Source organism: Manacus candei, unplaced genomic scaffold (genome assembly GCF_025592945.1).
Source record: "Manacus candei isolate 608988 ecotype Guabito, Panama unplaced genomic scaffold, ASM2559294v1 h1tg000050l, whole genome shotgun sequence".
Classification (NCBI taxonomy): Eukaryota; Metazoa; Chordata; class Aves; order Passeriformes; family Pipridae; genus Manacus; species Manacus candei.
The window spans coordinates 33,813,573-33,832,926 of record NW_026138098.1 but is presented as its reverse complement, the minus strand read 5'-3'; the positions used below and the strand labels follow the sequence as shown (position 1 = coordinate 33,832,926).

General features: G+C 42.7%; 1 protein-coding gene across 2 annotated transcripts; it reads right to left on the bottom strand.

Moving 5' to 3' along the window:
* Positions 1-263: 263 nt before the first annotated feature.
* SUPV3L1 (Suv3 like RNA helicase) lies at positions 264-18,390 on the bottom strand. 2 transcript variants are annotated; one of them, XM_051800301.1, is made up of 15 exons: positions 18,111-18,390; positions 13,219-13,296; positions 12,839-12,946; positions 11,245-11,359; positions 10,508-10,676; positions 9,138-9,249; positions 8,773-8,850; positions 7,754-7,845; positions 6,661-6,841; positions 6,155-6,248; positions 5,304-5,523; positions 4,846-4,926; positions 3,149-3,325; positions 1,454-1,602; positions 264-1,069 (listed from the first exon to the last, which is right to left on the bottom strand). In XM_051800301.1, the coding sequence occupies exons 1-15, from the start codon at positions 18,352-18,354 to the stop codon at positions 580-582; spliced, it is 2,388 nt and encodes a 795-aa protein (XP_051656261.1). In that variant the 5' UTR covers positions 18,355-18,390; the 3' UTR covers positions 264-579. The 2 variants fall into 2 exon arrangements, with proteins under 2 accessions (XP_051656261.1, XP_051656262.1); XM_051800302.1 differs by lacking the exon at positions 18,111-18,390 and having other exon boundaries at positions 12,888-12,946; positions 13,219-13,278.
* Positions 18,391-19,354: the final 964 nt, after the last annotated feature.

Here is a 19,354-nt window from a genome sequence, read left to right as displayed (position 1 = left end):
ATTTTGCTTTGCCTCAGTAATTACCCCTCAGATGACAGAACTGAAACTTACTCAAAAATTCTTATGGCCAGAATTTCATCACTCCCCGACACATTAACACAAGTGCTTTTCACCACCTTCCACATTTTCCCAGGACACAAAGGTTAGAGGCACATGACTCCCATCACCATTCTGAGTCAATTTTGTTCCAGGTTGTTCATTACTTGTTTGTTGTCTGCTAAACCCTGCCCTTTAGGAAGGGATGGAATGAGTAGCTAATTCACTACTAGTGACATATCTGATGTTTATTGATGATGTGAGGACATCTTGCAAGAAGACATCAACTTCAAATTATCACATAGCAGCAGATCATACACTTATGCTGAACACCATGACTGAAGAGTGCACAGCTGAGTGGTAAAAGCAAACCTATGGCCTCTGAGCTTTAAAAGTCCGTTTCTCTGAGTGCTTCACATTACTGGTCACGGGAGAAGGAAAAACATCAAGGAGTTGCAGCAGTGTAAACATGAAATGCCAAAGAAATTATTAAAATAGTATTTTATTTTACGAATAAAAACTAAACAGAATTAGGACACGGTTCTATTTTCTCTTTTTCCCTGTTTCCTTTGAACTATGCTGATCATCTCTTTTTGAACCAAAGCCATATCTACCATTCCTGTGCTGATCCTGCCACTCACTCTCCAGCTGTCTCAGCATTTCCTGTGTCAGGAGTCCTTCACGCAGCAGTCTGTTGGCAAGGGATCCCCGGCCATAGCTTTTCAGATCCTCCTGCCTCGTCCCAGACCGAGAGGCTCTCGGGTTCCTCGCCCTCCTCAGTGCTGGAGCCTCCACTGCAATGGACAGTGCCCCTGGGGACTTGGCACCACGACGGTCAGAAGCCAGCCTGGCATCCCTCTTAGCTGTGGGAAACTCTTCGGACACAACTTCTGCTGTGCCAGGAGCAGCTGCAGACTGGGAGGCCCGGATCAGCTTCGTGATGTTGCACACACCAACCTGTATAATGTCATCCAGTTTCTTCTGAATATCCCTTACAAGGGCAGCATCAGGGAACATGTCCATGAAGCGGTAACTGAGAGAGGCAAAACAACACCCAGTTAAACCTTTCTGCTCCAGGAGTGCTGACTGGGGTAAAAATGGGACACGTACTACGTAAGAAAAAATTTATTATGTGGTGCATGGGAAGGCCACAGTATTATAAGCTGCATTTCAGCTGCTTCAGTCCAGGATCACCTTGTTTCTACCTTTCTCTCTCTGTCAGTCACAAACTGCTCTCTGCAGAGCCCATGACTCACTCCCACATCACTACACTTGCATTTGTCAGGATCCTCCAAAGGGCCTAAGGGGCCCATCCTGCACCATGTACACACGGGCTTGAAGCCACTGCTCTTCTAGAACTGTAAGTCATAAATACTAGGAGAAAATAAAAACAAGTTTTCAAGCACAAAGACAATACCTTAGCCACAGATAGAGGTCAAAAACATCATGAACAGCTTCGAGGTGTACAAGTTCTTTGATGTTTTTTGGAGCAGCCAAGGGCCACTTGGTGTGTCGGCAGAGCCAGTCGAAGGTCAGGGGCTCGTTTCGACTGAACTGTCGTGCAAACTGAAAAACAAGCAAGGTCCTCAGTCAGTTAGGAAAGAAGAAATCCCAGAAGAGTTAAATTCCTTGGAGTCTGTGTACAGAAAATACCTGCTTTGTTTTACACAGCCCAAATGCCACACATTCTTTTACTTAATTACTCAACACAGGAGTCACCTCTCCTTTGCAGAGCCTCATTAACACAATTTGTGCATGGGCCATGCACAGAGTTAAGCAACAAAGGCATAGAGCTATCCAGAAAAGCATAACACTGAAGGCATTTGATTTCATCCAGCACAGCAGATGGACTTTGTCTTTTTTAATTCTCCTCCTCCTATTCGGTTAATTATCTTGTTTCAGAGTCCCCGGGTTGAGAAAATGTTGAATGTATTCCCTGGTTTAGGAAACACACTACTCACAACCCAAACAGATTAATCTGCACTAGAAAGCAGCCCTTCTGAAACTCAGACACCTCAGCTCTTTAAGTAACAAAAAAACAAGTCAAATAAGATTTAAATCTAAAATTTTCAAAAGTTCTGATGATTTGGAATAACTGCCTCCTAGCTGGCTGATACTAGAAGTGGGTTTTTTGGCCAAGGAATGGTGCTTAAATTCACACAAGCATTCACAACATCCTACCTCCCTCCAATACCACATTATGCCCCTCTGCACCTTCATTCCTTGGTGTCTGAATGCTCAGCATTTTCTTAACAAGATACTTTTTTCAACTCTTTCATCAATCACTCAATTTTTAAAGAAGATTATTAGCTCCTTTTGAAAAGCAGGGGTCTAATATTTCTGACCTGAAGGCACCACACCAGTTTCATTTTTACACTACTTCATTTTAAAAGTTTAATGGAGTCTCTAACAAGGGCACAAAGGCAATACTGTCTAACAAAGTAACAGTCTCAAATTAAATTATTAATCTCAAAAACCTGAAAAATCTGCTGACTACAAATTCCTCAAAATAATCACTCTGGGGGCACAGTGAAAAACAGTTCATCCAGGCCTGAAAAGTGAAGTGACATAATTTTGAGAGCAACTTACAGCACTGTGTTTTCTGGGGTTTTAATTCTGTGTAACTCTTCTAACATCAGCAATAACCCTTGATCCCACATTCTTCTCTTTTGTTGACAAGCTAACACCCTGAAGCAGCAGTAACTTGAGTTTTAATGACTACTTTTAGGCACACTGTGGTGCAAAGTTTAACAGTGCACAAGTGACTAGGGAACATAAGTGATCCCTCCCTGTTCAGAGCTCACCTGCAAGGACAAGCAGGAGGATTCTCTGAGTCAAACAGCAGAAAAGCTGTCCAAATCTCAATTTACATCACGAGAACCAGTTCTCAGGACTTAAAAGCTCTGGTCCATAAAATTAGTGAAGAATGCAATTAGGAAAAAAAAATACATCTCCAAAGATTTTATATTACTGCCCGTGAGCACTTTAAGAATGCTCTCCAATGACCTAATGACAAATCCCACAGTAAATACAGCAGACACAGTCTCACTGCACCAAGACCCACTTGCTCCAATATAAACATCACATTTTTTTGAAGAAAAAGCCAGCTGACCTTCAGCAACGTGGTACACACAAAAGGCTCTTTTCTGTTCAAGGGGGCAGTGCAGAAGACATATCGTGACCGCAGGTTTAGTGGAATGTGCTGAATCATATCTGCTAGAAATTTAAAGTCATCGATATTGCAGACAAAATACATCCCATCGACCTGTGAGAGACTCACAAAAATATCCTGTGAAAATACAACCAAAGAGAATGTTATTAGAGGAGGGGGTTGCTAAACTTTGCATTACCAAACTGAAAAATTATTTAGTGTTTCAAATGCTGGTTAAACTGAAAGAACAGCTAAAAGCCATCAAATTTGACCACAGTAATAAAAAAGGGGCAGGGGAGTTCCCTCTACTCTTTTAGTAGAGCTTGCATGAAATTCTCCAGCACAGGATCAGAGGAGAAGACATAACACACTATGCTTTATTTAAACATTTTCAGTTAGTCTCCTGAATAACAAAGTTCTGGAACTGTACATTTTAGTTACAAAGAACACCATTATAGGAACTAGTTACTACTATATTTAGAAATTTCTCCAGGTTTGTCACTTAGCATGACCCAAAAAGCTAACTTTACAGCATTGAATTCAATAATTGAGGTATTTTTAGCTCAATGTCAGGCTCAGATCTATTTTAGGAAGAAAGAAAACACAAGATAAACACAGTATTGCAATAGTGGAGTTCAAAGAAAACCTGAAACATATCCAAGGTTTGGAGAAACAGGAGATGCCAGGGTACCTGGCATCAGATGCAGGGGGAATTTCTATGGGCCCCCAAAATTATTTCTCCAGTGTAAATCTTTGAAAGCATTTTAAAAAACATCTTTAGAGAAACACTGAGCTTCTTAACTAAATATGTGACTGAATACTTAAGAGATCAATAACTACACAGGGTTCTTATCTTAATACTTCTGTGGTGGCCCAGAAATTGTTAATAGCCAAATTTTAAAGATGTGCTCCCTACCAGCCTAAGTCTCCCAGGAGTCTCCAGGTATAATCTTTTATCTCAAGGTTAGAAACCACACACTTTGCTACATAACAGTACATCAGCAGAGAACAATAATGCACATTTAAATCCATGAAAGCTGCTAAGAGTTTCTCAGTCTACTAAAAGCTGTGATACTATTCTTTAAATACAGCATTGGAAGCTTAATTTCTACTTTAAAATGTTTAGGCACATCCAAAAGAGGTACTACCTATCTAAGGATGAGATCAAGTAGATTCCACAAAATCTATTTTCTCAAAGTTACACAAGCATCGTTACAGCATAAAACCCATGGAAACAGGGAAAGAAAATCAGATGGCTCTCAGATATACAGAAACCTGACGTGACCAGCCTAGTTTCTCAGGAATTTTCAAATAATTTACCACAATTTCAATCTCTAATATTTTCAGCCTCAGACCAAAATGTCTACATTTAAAATTCAGAAAAGGTGAAATGAAAAGGCTGCTGCACAGAATTCAACACGTGTGAAAATACTGACATGCTTGAAGAGCTTTCAAGTTTATTATAGCACAGAAAAGTTAAGCATTCTAAACCTATTTAGAATGTGGTACCAGTGCTGTGGCAGAGAGAAGAATCCAACTGCTAAAAAATACACACAAGGCTGCCTGTCAGGTTCCCACAGTGTATGTTTGTACAAAAGCAGTGACTGTAAGTAATGCTTAATTTTTAATGCAAAAGCTAATATTTTGGTCATTCTTACAATTAGATTGGATAGAGTAGCGTCAGGAAGATGATAAGCAAACATTTCTATCTGCTCAGGAGTAGGATGTAGGCCAGCTGCCTAAAGGGAAAATAAAGGAAAAAAAAATCCATTAATTCTCAATATTGTTTTAAAGTTAATGCACCAGAAGCAACACATAGAAAGACAAAATGCAAGAAAGAAACCAAAGCACCCTACAGACTCCAGTTTATTTAGCACACTTATCTGAAACTTAGGAACTTCTGTGCTTGAGCTTTTAATTCTTAAAAGAGCAGCTTCAGTATAAATGCAACATTGCAAGCCTCCAAATGGGACATCTATCCAAAGTCACTCTGGCATGACACAATCCACTTTTATTACTACATTGTAAACAGACACAAGGAAAAACAATTTGGGGACAGACCATCATAAACCAGCCCCAGAGCACGTCTGTGCTAACTGGGTACTGAGTCTCTCACCTTCACAGGGGGCACAGCCTCGCTCAGAATTTCCTTCAGCTGCACGAGGTCCTCTAGGTGCATGGTGGTGACCTCCCCCTGTGTGAAGGAGGAGCCAAAACGCCCGGCCCTGCCTGCGATCTGCAGGGCCTGGGACGTGGGAATGGAGTCTATTTCTTTCTCCCCCTTCTCATTGACAGTCGGCTTCACTATGGAGTTAAAGATTATTCTTCGTATACACCTGGAATATTGGAGCAAAAACAAAGAGGAATCTCTTTTTTCTTGCAAATTACTTCCAGTATGAAGAATGAAAGCCTTTTCTTTTTTATAAGCTTTCTTCTTCTCTATAAATTAAGGTATCACAGAGACTACCTATGGTCACAGTGTATTCCAAAGGGCATGACAAGACTCCTGGTTAGTCACAGGAGAATTATCAGCCCTGCACATATCAATCATGTTCTAGTAGGGTCCCAATCCATCAGTAGTTTATAGCAATGTGACTGCATCACCTTCACCAACAAAACACACCTGAAACTGGGCTGAACTTGCTCTGCATTTCAGAAATGCAAGAGACTGATAACTCTGACAACCTAACACACGTGACTCTTGTTGATCCAGTAGGCACAGTTAGCCACTATCACACAGAATTAGGCCAAGGGAGCCATTAATTCTTGGAATCAGTTTCAAAATTAAAGCTGAATTCTGCCCAACCAAATTGAACACTACTTCAGAATGAAAATGTATGTACTGTATTACCTAGACATAGCAGATATTTGGCCAAATTAACAGACTGGGGAGAAATAAGCAAGGAAATTAATGCAGGCATAACACCCAAAAGAAAAAAAATACCATAACGTGCTGTAAATACTTACAAATTGAGTCCCATTCCAATTGCATCTGTAGCAACTAAAATTTTGCATGGATCGTCAGGATCGTTGAATTTCTTCGCCTGTTCAAGTTTTGTTCCTAAAACAGAATGACAAAACACATAGCAAACCTCCTGCAAATCAAAGACAACATATCACTAAGCCCAATGTTGTTTTAATAGGCTGAGAGGAAAAAACTGGTATTTGATTGGTATTTGGATGTTTTGGAGGGAAGGGGGCAGGAGGGACTTAAACCATTCCCAGAGCTGTGGAAAGACCTCATTCAATTATATCTATCTGAAGATCAAAATTAAGTACATAATAGAGGTCTAATCCCAAGATTAAAACACCAGTCAACGAAAGCCGATTACTTTCTTTAACTATATGGAGAAGCAAAACTAGGAAACTTCTGCTGCTTTACTTTAAAACAAAGAAAGCAGTGTAAGGGTTTTTTCCTAAGAAAAGCAACAAGAAGCAGAACATCCCTTACCAATAAAGGAAGAGTGCTTTACCTGGTGGCAGGCTGCCATATATGACAGCACATTCTAATCCTCTGGCTTCAATCTGTCGGCTCACAGAGTAAATGTCATTCTTACTGAAGCAGACAATGCAGTCCCCAGGACGGAGGTTATCCAAGGATTCCAAGGCATCATCCAGCACAGTCAGAGGAGTGAGTCTCTTGTAGTTTCGGACCTAGAATTAAAGTTGTCAAAGATATTTCTTTAAATTAAAAATTTCCTGTGGAATATCAGCCAGTACATTTATTATCACATGTGACTGTAGCGCTGAGGGACCTCTCTCAGTCCTGAAGGGATAATTCCTGGAGAGAAGGAGATGTACACCCTATGCACTTGCATAGTGGCAGCACCTCCCAAGCTGAGAACTATACAGCTTTTTCAAGAAACAGAAGAACTATGTATTTTTTACATGTAAACTAGATTCCAGATGTAAACTAGATTCAAGAAAAGCAGTACACAGGCTACATCCCTTGATCTATCAAGAAATGAGTGTCTGCTTTCAGTCACATATCTGAATGCTCTCACTGGTCCTCCCTTTTCAGAATTACATACCCCACCACACACAGACATACAAAGCTACAGCTAATTCACCTTGAAATCATGAAGGTTGGACTTCGTTGGGAGCATATTTTGTTTTTAAATTCTCTTCTCAAAAGAACCTTACCAACTAAAAATACATATATTAACCTCCTTTCCTCATCATGTGGAGAATAACTATCAACCAACCCAGTAAAATTAGCAAACCTGAGGGCACTTGCCCTCCAGGAAGATCAGAATTGTAAAGAAAGCCCCTGAACAGCTGTAGCACCTGCAAAATTCCCTGAGGGGAACACAGTAAAGCACTTTTCTTTGAACTCAGCAAAGCACTTACCATCTTTCAGCAAAACAGTACTACTATTTAAAAAGAAAAAGAAAGAACTTTGCAACATCTCCTTTGATTTACAGAAGCCAAGAATCATTCTAATAATGGCTCCCATATGATAACTTTGATCAGTGATACCCTCAAAAGACCATACATTTTTTGCCTGTTTTACAGCAAGGAGAACCTGATGTTCTGTCCTTAGCTTCTCAGAATTAAAATACCTACTTCAACTTCCTCCCCCGTGGTGTACATGAGCTCTGTCACCAAGTCAACAGCAGCAGCTTCTCCACAAACATGGATTTCTTCTGCACAGAGGCCTGAACAAGGTCCAGTGTTAAAAGAAAAATGTTACTTATTTATAAACAACAGTAGCTTTAGCTGACTCTTAAGTTACCCAAAAATTACATTTATCACATTAGAGTGATAATTAGAGCAGCCAATATCTCGTTGCACACTCAGCCAAAACAAGAGGTACTCCAACCACTGAACAAATGGAGCAAAGCTTTTATTTACTATTTATGTTTAATAACTCCCAAACCACAGCAGAACTGAGTGTCTTTATTTTCTGCATGAATTCAACCCTAATGCACGCAGAATAGAAAAGGCAAAAAAACAGAGGCAGAGGAAGTGTGAAAAAACATTCTGTTGAACTTATGAAAAGCAACCAAGGGAAGGGGCGAGGGCAGAGGGAATCAGATTCCAAACTTCTGCGAAAAACACGAGGAAAAATGTTTCAAAATTTCCTCTTGAAAAATTCTAAAATTATCAAAACAAGCATTCTTCTACGTATTTTACAGATTGATGCAACTCTATAAATGAGTCATTTGAAATTAACACTGACATACATTGAACAGTATCACTTCCTGAGGCAATCCCTGGAAATTGGTGTTGTTTTAATTGAACAAAAAAGCACAGTTCTAGAAAACACTCAGTGTAAAAAGAAAGCATGATGTAGCAAAGACTCCACATTATCCCAGGAAGGAAAACTAAAGGAAGAATGTAAATAAAATTTTTAAAAAACACTCATTAAGTAAAACATGACAGGTAACTTGCTGCCATGCAGACAAATCCTTTGGGGCAGAGTATCTCTCTAACTTGCTGTGAGAAGACTTACGAAGAAAAAAATACTCACTTTTATTTTGCATCCCATATTGTAATAACTTATGAATATACTGACTGCTAAGCTTGCATTTAACGTGCCATTTGCAGTTAAACAGGTTCATTGCCAACATAAACCAGCTTACCCAGAAGGGCTCTCGTCCAAGCCCACCCTCTGGCAGGATCTCTGATCATCTGAATTTCATCAATCACAGCAACTTCATCTTAAAATAAAAAAGGAAAACCATGATGCACCAAGGAAGAGAACGTGGAACAGCAGTACAACACACAAAGGGACTCAGAGGCTTTCTAAATAAGGTATCTCAAATCAAGCTAATCCTCTACCACCAGAAAGCTACTCTGAGATGATCCAGGTTTCTTGAACTGCTCTAACATAGTTCAGAAATTGTTGAAATAAGAGTGAAAGGGAATAGCTGGGCTACTTCAGAGTCCAAGCAATAATAGACATGAAGACCCCCCTGATAAGACTGACACAATTATGTATACATACAAGGTGTGTTAGTGCTGCACATTTCAATGGTACAGGCAATATGAGGAGCTTGTCTGGCATCTTCATTGGCATAGACACGCTCCTCTCCCGTCACCAGGTCACACGGCACGTTCTAAAGGAATTCAAAAAACTCAGGATAAGTTTCTTTAATATAACAGAATCCTCTTTCCAAAGAGGAATAAAATCAGTTTCTTGCAGTAGCTTCTAGGACAGTATAATGGAAGCTTTTCCAGAAAATAACCACCGTGCCCTCTGAGACTTGTGCCCTGTATTTAAGTCCTATCAAACTAGAGGTATAATGAAGAGGTAGTATCTGTGATTAGACACCTTCCCCTACTCCTGCAGGAGATTACATCTTCCCCTAAGCATTTCAGAACTGTCACAACTGCAACAAAAGAACTGTCAGAAGAGCTGCAGAGCTGCAGTACAAGGGGTTCACAAAGCAAGGCCCAGCAGTGAAGGAGCCTTGCAAGCTCCAGCCTCCTCCAGTTCATTTGGGGATCGTTTTCACACACACTGAACACATGGGAATGAAGTACAGCAACTACCAACAGGGAACATCACCTCATGGTACCCACAGCCACTACGTGGTGCACATTACCTAGGACTTGTCTCCTAGGACAAGCCAATCCTTCTTATGTGTGAGTTTGATAAACCAGTAAGAGGAATTAAAAATTCTACATCAAAAAAAGAGAAATCACAAAACCATTTGTGAATGCTACTGTACACACACACACTGTGCTGCATTAACATGTGATGTGTGGTTCCAATGCTTCAGAACTGATTCTGTGCAGCTGGAAACACACTGGTGGGAAGCCTCCAAAAATATGCCAGAAGTAATAAAAAAAAGCCCACAGTATTGAAAATTTCCTCTGGAACCTGAGACAGGGCACTGCTCTTCAACTCAACACACCTGAGTCTGCAGAATTTTTCATAGACGGTGAAGTGCAGTACATTTAAACATAGAAGTAGAAGGTTGAGGGGAGTTAAGCAAGGGTAATTTTTGTGTACCAGCTAAAATAAAGGTCATGGGTAAAAGAGGCACGGTTCCCATGCTGAAAAACCTAATAGCAGAGCCTGGCTAAACCTGGAGAGCAACAGATCACAGCCTAAGGGAGGCAGGTTACAGGGATGATTGCACAGGATGTGCTGTGGGGACAGTGCTGTTCCCTCTGCAGAAATGATGTTCCATTCTGCTCACCTAAAGCATTAAAGCACAACTGGCATTGCCATGAGCTGCAAAGTAAAGGCACCTGTCCAAGCACACACTGCTCCAGGGAACACCAGGAGCAGCTACAGGACTTTACAGACATGCATTCCTGACACTGTCCCAGTGCTAAGCATGTTGGGAAGTGATATGACATACTGACAGCATCGTTAGTCTTTTGGAAGATCTCATGAGCCAGAAGTTTTAGTGGGCCGCAGTATATTCCAGATTTGGCTGACAAAAATCTCTGGATAGCATGGTAAGTTTTTCCACTGTTTGTAGGACCGGCATGGAATATTATCTTTCTCTGAATAGCCCTGGCATCTGGATACCTAAAACACACACAGAAAAAAAGCAGATCTGTTAAACATTTATCCAGTGTTCTGGATACTGATTCAGGAGAAACTGGAAATTAGCTCAAATATTTATTTATTGACTTTTTAATGTGTATTTAAAGCGGAAAGATCAAGTTCTTAAACAGAGCCAGTAAAAAGAGGTTACTACATCTTATACATTCATCTTCTAAATCATACAATGCTTTCAAAGATTCAAATTCACACACTGTGTTCAAAATAATTCTCATTACTCCTCTTAATCCTCTCTCCTTGGGTTTATTAACATTTCAGTGTTCTGCTGTGCTACCTCCCAAAAATACATCCAGAAAACAGCTTTCTGGAAAGGCCATCCAGTGACTTTCATTGCTGATATAACCTTATTTTCCTTTTAATTCACTGCAATGTAGCTTGTAAAAAATTTGAGTTCCTGACAGAAATTATTGTAAAAGCAGAGAAATGGAACTGAAAATGTAGCACAGTCACACATCACAAAGCTGAAGTCCCCAGACTCTCTAGTTCAATGGTACTAAGAAAAGAAAGCAGTGCAGCCCCTGCCCCCACTGACCAGTTGGGCGGCAGCCTCAGGTCGCTGATCTTGCGCAGGTCGTCCATGCAGTCCAGCATGGGGAAGATCTGCTTGGCATGCCTCAGGAAAAACGGGAACAGGTCATCCACGTGGCCTAGGGGACAAACCCTGCTCAGTTTGCATGCTTCTCTCACAGCCTGGACCATCATAACAAACTTGGGAAAAAAACTTCCGCTACTTCCACCACACACTTTTCTTGCCGTAATTCTTTCCCCTCCTGGCTCTCTACACAGTTCAATAATTACCTCAGTTGCAGAAAGGTGAGCTAACATGGACTCATTAAGCAATGTAATTCAAATCCAATGGTATGAAAAAGCTGGCTCTCATTTCGGTATATTCACTCTGGTCAGCCTACATGCCTGAAGAACTTCTCAATTAAATGAGAAACTGGGGGAAAGCTGGATGAGAAAGAGCTTTAGCCTTTGCTTCCTAAATTCATGTGCTGCCTTGAAATAAAATAAAAGTAAAATAAAAGCTTCCAAAATGCTTTTATGAAAAAACATAGCAGACCAGGATATTGTGCAGCTTCCCTAAGCTACCAAGACACGGGATGCTGGTTAAAAATTCAAAGTTTCCAATCCCTAAGTGAGAAAATAAAACCAGAGAAATCAACTCAGAAGAGACATTTGGGTTCACTCTTCTGAATGTTTGCAGAGCAGACATGTGGCCTTAAAGATCTCATTTCAGGTCACACTTCTCTACTGTCCCTCCTGGGTTTTTTAAATTGAGAATTAGTATTCAATAAATCAAAATTACTGTGAAAATTTGAAAAAACTAATATATTTAATTATCATCTTTGGACAAGCAAAACTTAAACAAAAAAATTTTAAAACTGCCACAATAAACAACCCTTTATACTTCCATTTATATGAGTTTTAAGGCACATATAAACAATGTTCATATGTAACTAAATAAGGAGCAGAAACAAGAAAATCCTCTGGGAGATTTTATGCACAAGCAATATAAAGAGACAATTTCCTAAGACTGCCGACATATAGAACATACACATTTACATTTGAAGACAAAACTAATGGCCAATGTAACCTTTAAATTCCCATCATTAGAACAGACATATTGTGCCAAAGTTGTGCAGCTCAAACCATGGAAAAGGCTGGTTCTGCTGTTCCCAGCTGGCATCACCCCTCAGTTAGTGCTGTTAATGACAACACAGGATGCACTAAGCAAGCAAACACTCACCTCTGTGAGTGCCACCAGCACTGTCAGAGCTGTATTCCCAGTCCCTAAAAGCCACCTGGCCAGTGGAGAGTTCTCCAAGTGCCCCCTAGTGACTACTCGATTGCCAGGAAGAATAAACACAGCAGTTCTGTTTCCATTGCAGCCTGAAGATGCTATAAAACAACGGGCTGCTTCTTGCCAACACCTCCACCTCTCTCATGTCCACTCCAGAAGGTTTAAGAACAGAATGCCCCCTAGGATGGGCACAAATCCTAGCAGGGATTTTTAAGGTGTCTGACAGCATAGCAGGGAGTCCACAGGTAAATAGGTAAAGCACACAGGTCAAAACCAAGGAAAAAATGTAACATTTTATTTTACAAGCACTCCAGATACTTGCCTGCATCACAGCATATATCATTGAGAATAATATGCAAATCAGCACTCACAGAGCTGGATTCCATGATATATTTCCTAAAGCTTATAAACGCTTGGTGAAACAGGCGAGCTGCAAAAAATCAAAACAAGGAACAAAATCAGTGTGACCAGGACCAGAAAACTGTGTTTGTAAACATCCACCAAAACACTGAAGCAATCCATTAAAAACCTATACCTTAAGATAAACTATTAAAAGTAAATATATAAGGTTATTTGAACTGAGTGACAGAGACAAGGTAAACAAGCAGTGCTGTGAGACCCATAAAAGACGAGCTCTACCTAATACTGTATCTGAATTAGAACAGGTTTCACATTAAAAATAAACTTGGAACATGTTCTTACCATCTAATCCATTTTCTGCTCCTAGTCTTTGGATTTCTTTTCTTTTGTAGAACTTGTTTAAATTTTTTAGAACTTCACCTGTAGAAAAAGATAAACTTTTTTTTTTTAGTTTGCTTAAAATTAAGTCACATTCTGCTGGCCCAAAGACCCTGGATTATCATCTCCTTACTCTGGAGAGAGGGAATCTCGCCCTGGTGAACAGACTCAAACGAATTCTCCCTAAATTAAACACAATCAATGACTGACAGTATTGTGGAGAAGGACCATCTTCAACTGCAGCAGAGTAAGAAGCACCATGAAGGTGAGGGCAGCCTTTGAGACACTCTCCCTGGTACTTGGTGAGAAAGCACAAAGGTGGGAACCTACAGCCAATATGTTATGGAACAAACTAATTAATGTTTTGGGGTGGGTTATTTTTGCTTTTTATCAGCATCCATCAGGAAACAGCAGGTTTCCATGTGAAAAGCAAATCTGCTTAAACTACTCAGTGACTAAACATCCTGAGGTACTTTCTTCTCTCCACTCTGCCTCCAAGACAGTCTCTCCAGAAAGATCAGTTAAATCAGATCCAGTATTCTTCCTTTTCTCAGGTTAAATAAAGGAGGGAAAAAGAAAACTTAACAGAGCTTTTTCATATATATCACAAATTACTCTGTTTTGTTCATATAAATTCTCTTATAAAGTTATTAATAAACCCTTTCCTTCCCCTAAAAGTTCAGTGTTGCAATAAAACTGTATTTACTCACATACGCTCTGAATTTAGTTCATTAAATGCTAGTTAAATTACAGTGGCAAAATGTGTCCCTTCTCCATCTATAGCAGATCAGAAATTCATGAAAATCTAGCAAATATCACAAACACCTATTCACAAACTTACCTTACTCTAAAACTCAAGTCTATGAGCCCTGTATGATGAAATGCTAGGAATGATGATAATAATGCAACACACCCCTGGTTTGCCAGCACAAGTCACTGAACACAACACTGTCAAGCTCTGCTCTCTACCACTAACTCTGTAACTGTCTGCCACGACATGAACCTTAAATTGATCCCACGAGATCAACCTTATATTATTGAAACATTGCCTCTCTAAAACACTGGGTAACAAAGACAGTCCACGTGGCATAATGAAAATCTCCAGGTGAGAAGAACATGGCAAATTTGGGCGCACAACGGCAGCAGCTACAACCCATACCTCGTGCACGGCTACAGGAATCTCCTGATGGCTTCACTCACAGTCCAAAATGCTCCCAAAGGCAGCTAAGCAAGGCTACCAGCAGGATTGCATTTCCTACACAGGCATCCACACTCTCATCAGGAAATATTTAGGGGTCCCAAAATCAAAGGCAGATTGGAAAACAGTGCACTACAAGAAAGTACAGGGCTAAATTCTCTTCAGAGCTTCCCTAACAAGCTCTAACAGTCACCACATCATCAGCCACGGAGCTAAATTCACAGCCCACTGGCCTTCCTACAAGATGGAAAGGTCAATGCCTAAACACTTGTTACTATCCAAGGCAACATGACATTGGGACCATCACAGCTCTCGACGTCCAAGGTCATGATCCTGCCTAAGCACAAACACATCTTAACAATAAGGGAAACCAAAACAAACCAGAGCTGGCACTGCAGCCCGTGTCAGCCTAATCCAGCTGCACATACAGTAGCAGTCAGGGTACACATCAGTCCCTGCCTCAGCCACCACCCTTACCATTCATTCCCATTCTGAGGTTTCCCTTTCTTTACCATTTTCTCATTGTAGAACTGTCTTTCAGCTCTTTCTCCTCAATTACTCTGACTTCTCAGCAGCATTTTTAAGGTTCTGTGTAAAAGGACAGCCCTACCGCAGTTAGTTTCAGAAATCATGCAGTTAGGCAACAATGTATCACACTCATTTAGAAGTTTCAGCCCTGTTTGCAGGAAGACTTCCCAAGTAATTTCCCTGTATCTCAGATGACAACAGTCCGTTTCAATCAGGCTGTACGCTATCCCAGGGCAGCTGAACTGCTTGATTTTAGAATTCCTCCACAACTATTAGACTTCCACTGTCCAGTCCAAGTAATCTAATGTACCTAACTAACCCCCTTGTTCAGGCACCTCCTATTTCTGACACAAGAACTGCTGCCAATACCTTGTCTTTCCTGGCATTTCCCACCAGTGAGCACAGCCCCGTGGTCTGACAACTGAAGCCACAGAACTGACATTCAACATGACAACTGAGCATGAGGGCTCCAAATCAACACCCATACCCAGGGCTCACGAAGCCACACAGCACAAAGTGCTGATCTTTCATATAGAAGAATTTTATTTACATTTATTTAGAAAATGGATAATGGACCATCTCCATAGCAGAAGGCCAACAGTCAAATCAAATCTCTTAAAAAAAGCTCAAAAGCAAAGCTCCTTCTAACTTTAGCCTCCCAGATACACCAGAACTGAAAGCATCTATCAGCACTCACAGGGGTACACTTCCTACGAAGCCGTGGAAAACAGATGTAGTGAACTAATTCCAGATTTGCTATGAAGGTTTTACAGAACTGGCTTTGCGAAAGTAAGCTTAAAAAAAGGCTTTTGTCTTCCTGACAGTGTCTGATTAGCATGAAAACCAGGATCACCTCACTTGAGCAGTAACAACTTAACAAGATGATTCACCCCGGAATTACACTCAGCTGTCAGTAACAAAGCCTCTTCACCAGCTCTAATCAGAAAGGCTGCAAATGCACACATTTCTTTATTAAATCTAGTTCAGTACTTGACAGAAGAATCTAACAGAGCCTGTTTGTACAAAATTCCAAAAAAAAACAGATGCATAACATTGTGTGTGGTCAGAACCTGAGGGGGGAAGCAGAGGAATACTTATTTCATCCTAAAAAACACATATCTGCTAAGGAAGGTCTTTCTCAGTTTTCTCTTTAACATTATTGGGTTGCTGACAGCAACAGAGGCCAACAAGCAGATGAGCAGCACCACGTTGGTCACCTGGTTGCCATTCCTTCCAAGTCTCACATGGAAGAACTTCAAGCTCTTTGAAGTAGTTAATTTTCACCTTTGGGAATACATCATTTTAGCCAATCTGTTCTCTCTCAACAACTCAGCAGAGACCAAACAGAACCTGTGCTTATTTTCCCAGAGCATTTCAGTTGTACCTTTGAAGAAATCCAACATAACTGCTTCTCTGAGAAGTGAAACAACAAGGAATACACAAGTAAGATGCCACCATTCGTGTTTACTGGCACCTGAGGAACATACTACTCATATACAAGGCAAGTTTGACAACAACACAGATTTCAGCATTTCAGCTGTTGAGGATTCTTTTCCTAGCTAGGGGTTTTTTTTTAGCTTTCAGGGTCAGGTATTTTTTTTTCTCCACAGCTCTGAACAATTAAGATCATTTTCCCATGCTTTCTATACTTTGGAGTTAATACAAATAATATGCCATCAGAACACTTATTTAGGAGACAATATGAAGAAAAAAGTTCCCATTTACACCCTCAGTGCTTTGGGATCACCAAACATCAAAAGGATCGAGAATTTGTTTCTTATTTATCAAGTCTTTAGAGATAACAGAGTCATAGAATCACACACTGGTCTGGGCTATCCTCATCCTGCTGTTCAACCTGGCCTTAAACACTTCCAGGGATGGAGCAGCCACAGCTTCTCTGGGCAACCTGTGCCAGGGCCTCACCACCCTTCCTTACAGGGAAGAATTTTTTCCTAACATCCAATCTAATCCTGCCCTCTGGCAGTCTGAAGCCACTTGCTCTGTCACTACACTTTGCCCCTTTGACACACAAGACTATACACTTCTGTCTGTAACACCAATATTTAAGAAAACTGTGACTTCCAAGTTCAGATCCAGTCACGGTTCTGGAACGCCACAAGACTCCACTTCAGCTGCAGGACCTGCCCCACGCTGAGTGCCTTTAGCCCAAAACAGGGAGTGGAGGACCCAGGCCAGCAGACTGTTTCCTCCACACAGAGCACAGCTAATGGCTCTGGGAAATCCCAGAACATTCTGAGCTCCAAGGGACCCACGAGGATCATCAGAGTCCAGCCCTGGCCCTGCCCAGGCCAGCCCCCGCCCTGCCCAGGCCAGCCCCAGTATCAGTGGTGTTACCTCATGCCACAGCCTTTATCTCACTTTTCCTTTGCGGGCACAAGCAGCTGCAGTGGTCAGACAACACACAGGGAGACCCCTGCTCCCAAGGGATAAACCCCAAGAGAGGACCCAAGAGCAGCGAGGGCCAGTTCCCATCGGCAGGACCCAGCTCTGCAGGGCTCAGGAGGGTCAGGTTCCCCTCGGCCGGGTCATGGAATCAAATCAGTGAGGTTGGAAAAGCCCTCTGAAATCACAGTCCAATCTGTGCCCAACACACCACCACGCCAACTAAACCATGGCCACGTGCAGCCTTCCCTTAAACATCTCCAGGGGCAGAGACTTCACCGCCTCCCTGGGTAGCCCCTTCCAGGGTCTAATCACCCTTCCTGTGAAGAAATTCCTCCTGATGTCCAACCTGACCCTCCCCTGGCACAGCTGGAGGCCGTTCCCTCTCCTCCTGTCCCTTGTTCCCTGGGAGCAGAGCCTGACCCTCCCCGGCTCCCCCCTCCTGTCAAGGAGTGGTAAAGAGCAAGAAGGTCCCCCCTGAGCCTCCTTTTCTCCAGGCTGAGCCCCCCCCGCTCCCTCAGCCCGTCCTGCTGCTCCAGCCCCTTCCCCAGCTCCGTTCCCTTCCCTGGACACGCTCCAGCCCCTCCATGTCCTTCCTGAACCGAGGGACCCAGGACTGGACACAGACCTCGAGGCGCGGTCTCACCACCCCGCTTCGAGGGCTGGCGAGGCCTCACGGCCGGTGCCCGAAGGCCGCCCGTCCCCTCACGGTCCAGCCCGCACTCACCCTTGTCGAGGGGTCGAGTGAGCTCGGCGCCCACGTCCTCCCCGGCCGCGCCGCCGGGGCCGGGCTTCAGCGGCACGGGCACGAAGAGCGAGGTGTCGGGGGCGCGGGAGCCGCCGTCCCCGGAGGATGATGAGGACAGCGATGACGGTGCGGACGGCGCTGCCGCGGCGGGGCGGCCATGCCTGAGCGCGAGCCCCGCGCGCGCCGGGAGCCGCCGCAGCAGCGGCCACGCGCAGCGACTCATCCGCGGGCAAGGGCGGCGGCGGCGGCGCGCGCACAAAGCGCGTCACTGCCGCGCGCCCGCCCCGCCCCGCGCGTGCGCCGGACCGCGTCACACACACCCCCCCCCCCCCCGCCTCCCACAGCGCCCTCAGGGAGGGCACAGCCCGCGGTGAGCGACAGGGCGGCTGTTCAGCTGTTCAAACTGGGGCGCGGGAGGGCTCCCCCAGTGCCCTCAGGGAGGGCAGCGCTCGCCAAACACACACAGAACCCGCATTTAGTGAGAATGCAGCTGTTTAATAGTTCAAATTGCAGCTCAGGAGGGCTCCCCTGCTCCGTACACATGGTTCGCAATCTGAGGCTGGTTAAATACAATCAGGATTTTCAAAATCATCGTTCCCAAGTTTTACGACATGCAAGTGACCATGAAAATATTTGGCTTTTTTTATTTTATTTTTTTTTTTACTTTATTCTTTGAAGTTTCTGAACAGGCACTTACATGAGGGAGTTGGATTTGCTCTCGGCCAGAGATATCCACAATAGGAGTATCCTGGCATAAAGTACACAGAGTCTCTGCGTAATCAAAGTGCCACAGTAATAAAACAGTTCTTACAGAAATGTAATTTGATTATTCACTTACTCATAAAGTAAGGTTACCAATGACACTTGCACCGGAGTTCACTCTAAAGGCCAAGTGAACCCCAAGTTCAAGTTGCCTTCCCCACAGCAGGCTCTGGTTTCTCCCCAAGCCTGTCTGGGACAGAGCCCAGGCTCTGCTGTGAACAAAGGCTGGCTAACTCCTTAAAGCTACTTCTTCAAACACTAAATGCCCATGAGATGATGAGAAAGATAAACAACCTGCTGTGCCAGGCAAGCATCTAAGTTTTAAGGCTGGCCTAGCTTCCAAATACCTTTCCAGAAGACCACAGAAGGCTCATTTGCCCTCTAACAATCCTGGAAGGATGTCCTTGGAGGACGTTTTGCCTCTCCTGTCAGACAGTTAGGGAGACAGACTGTGAAGACAG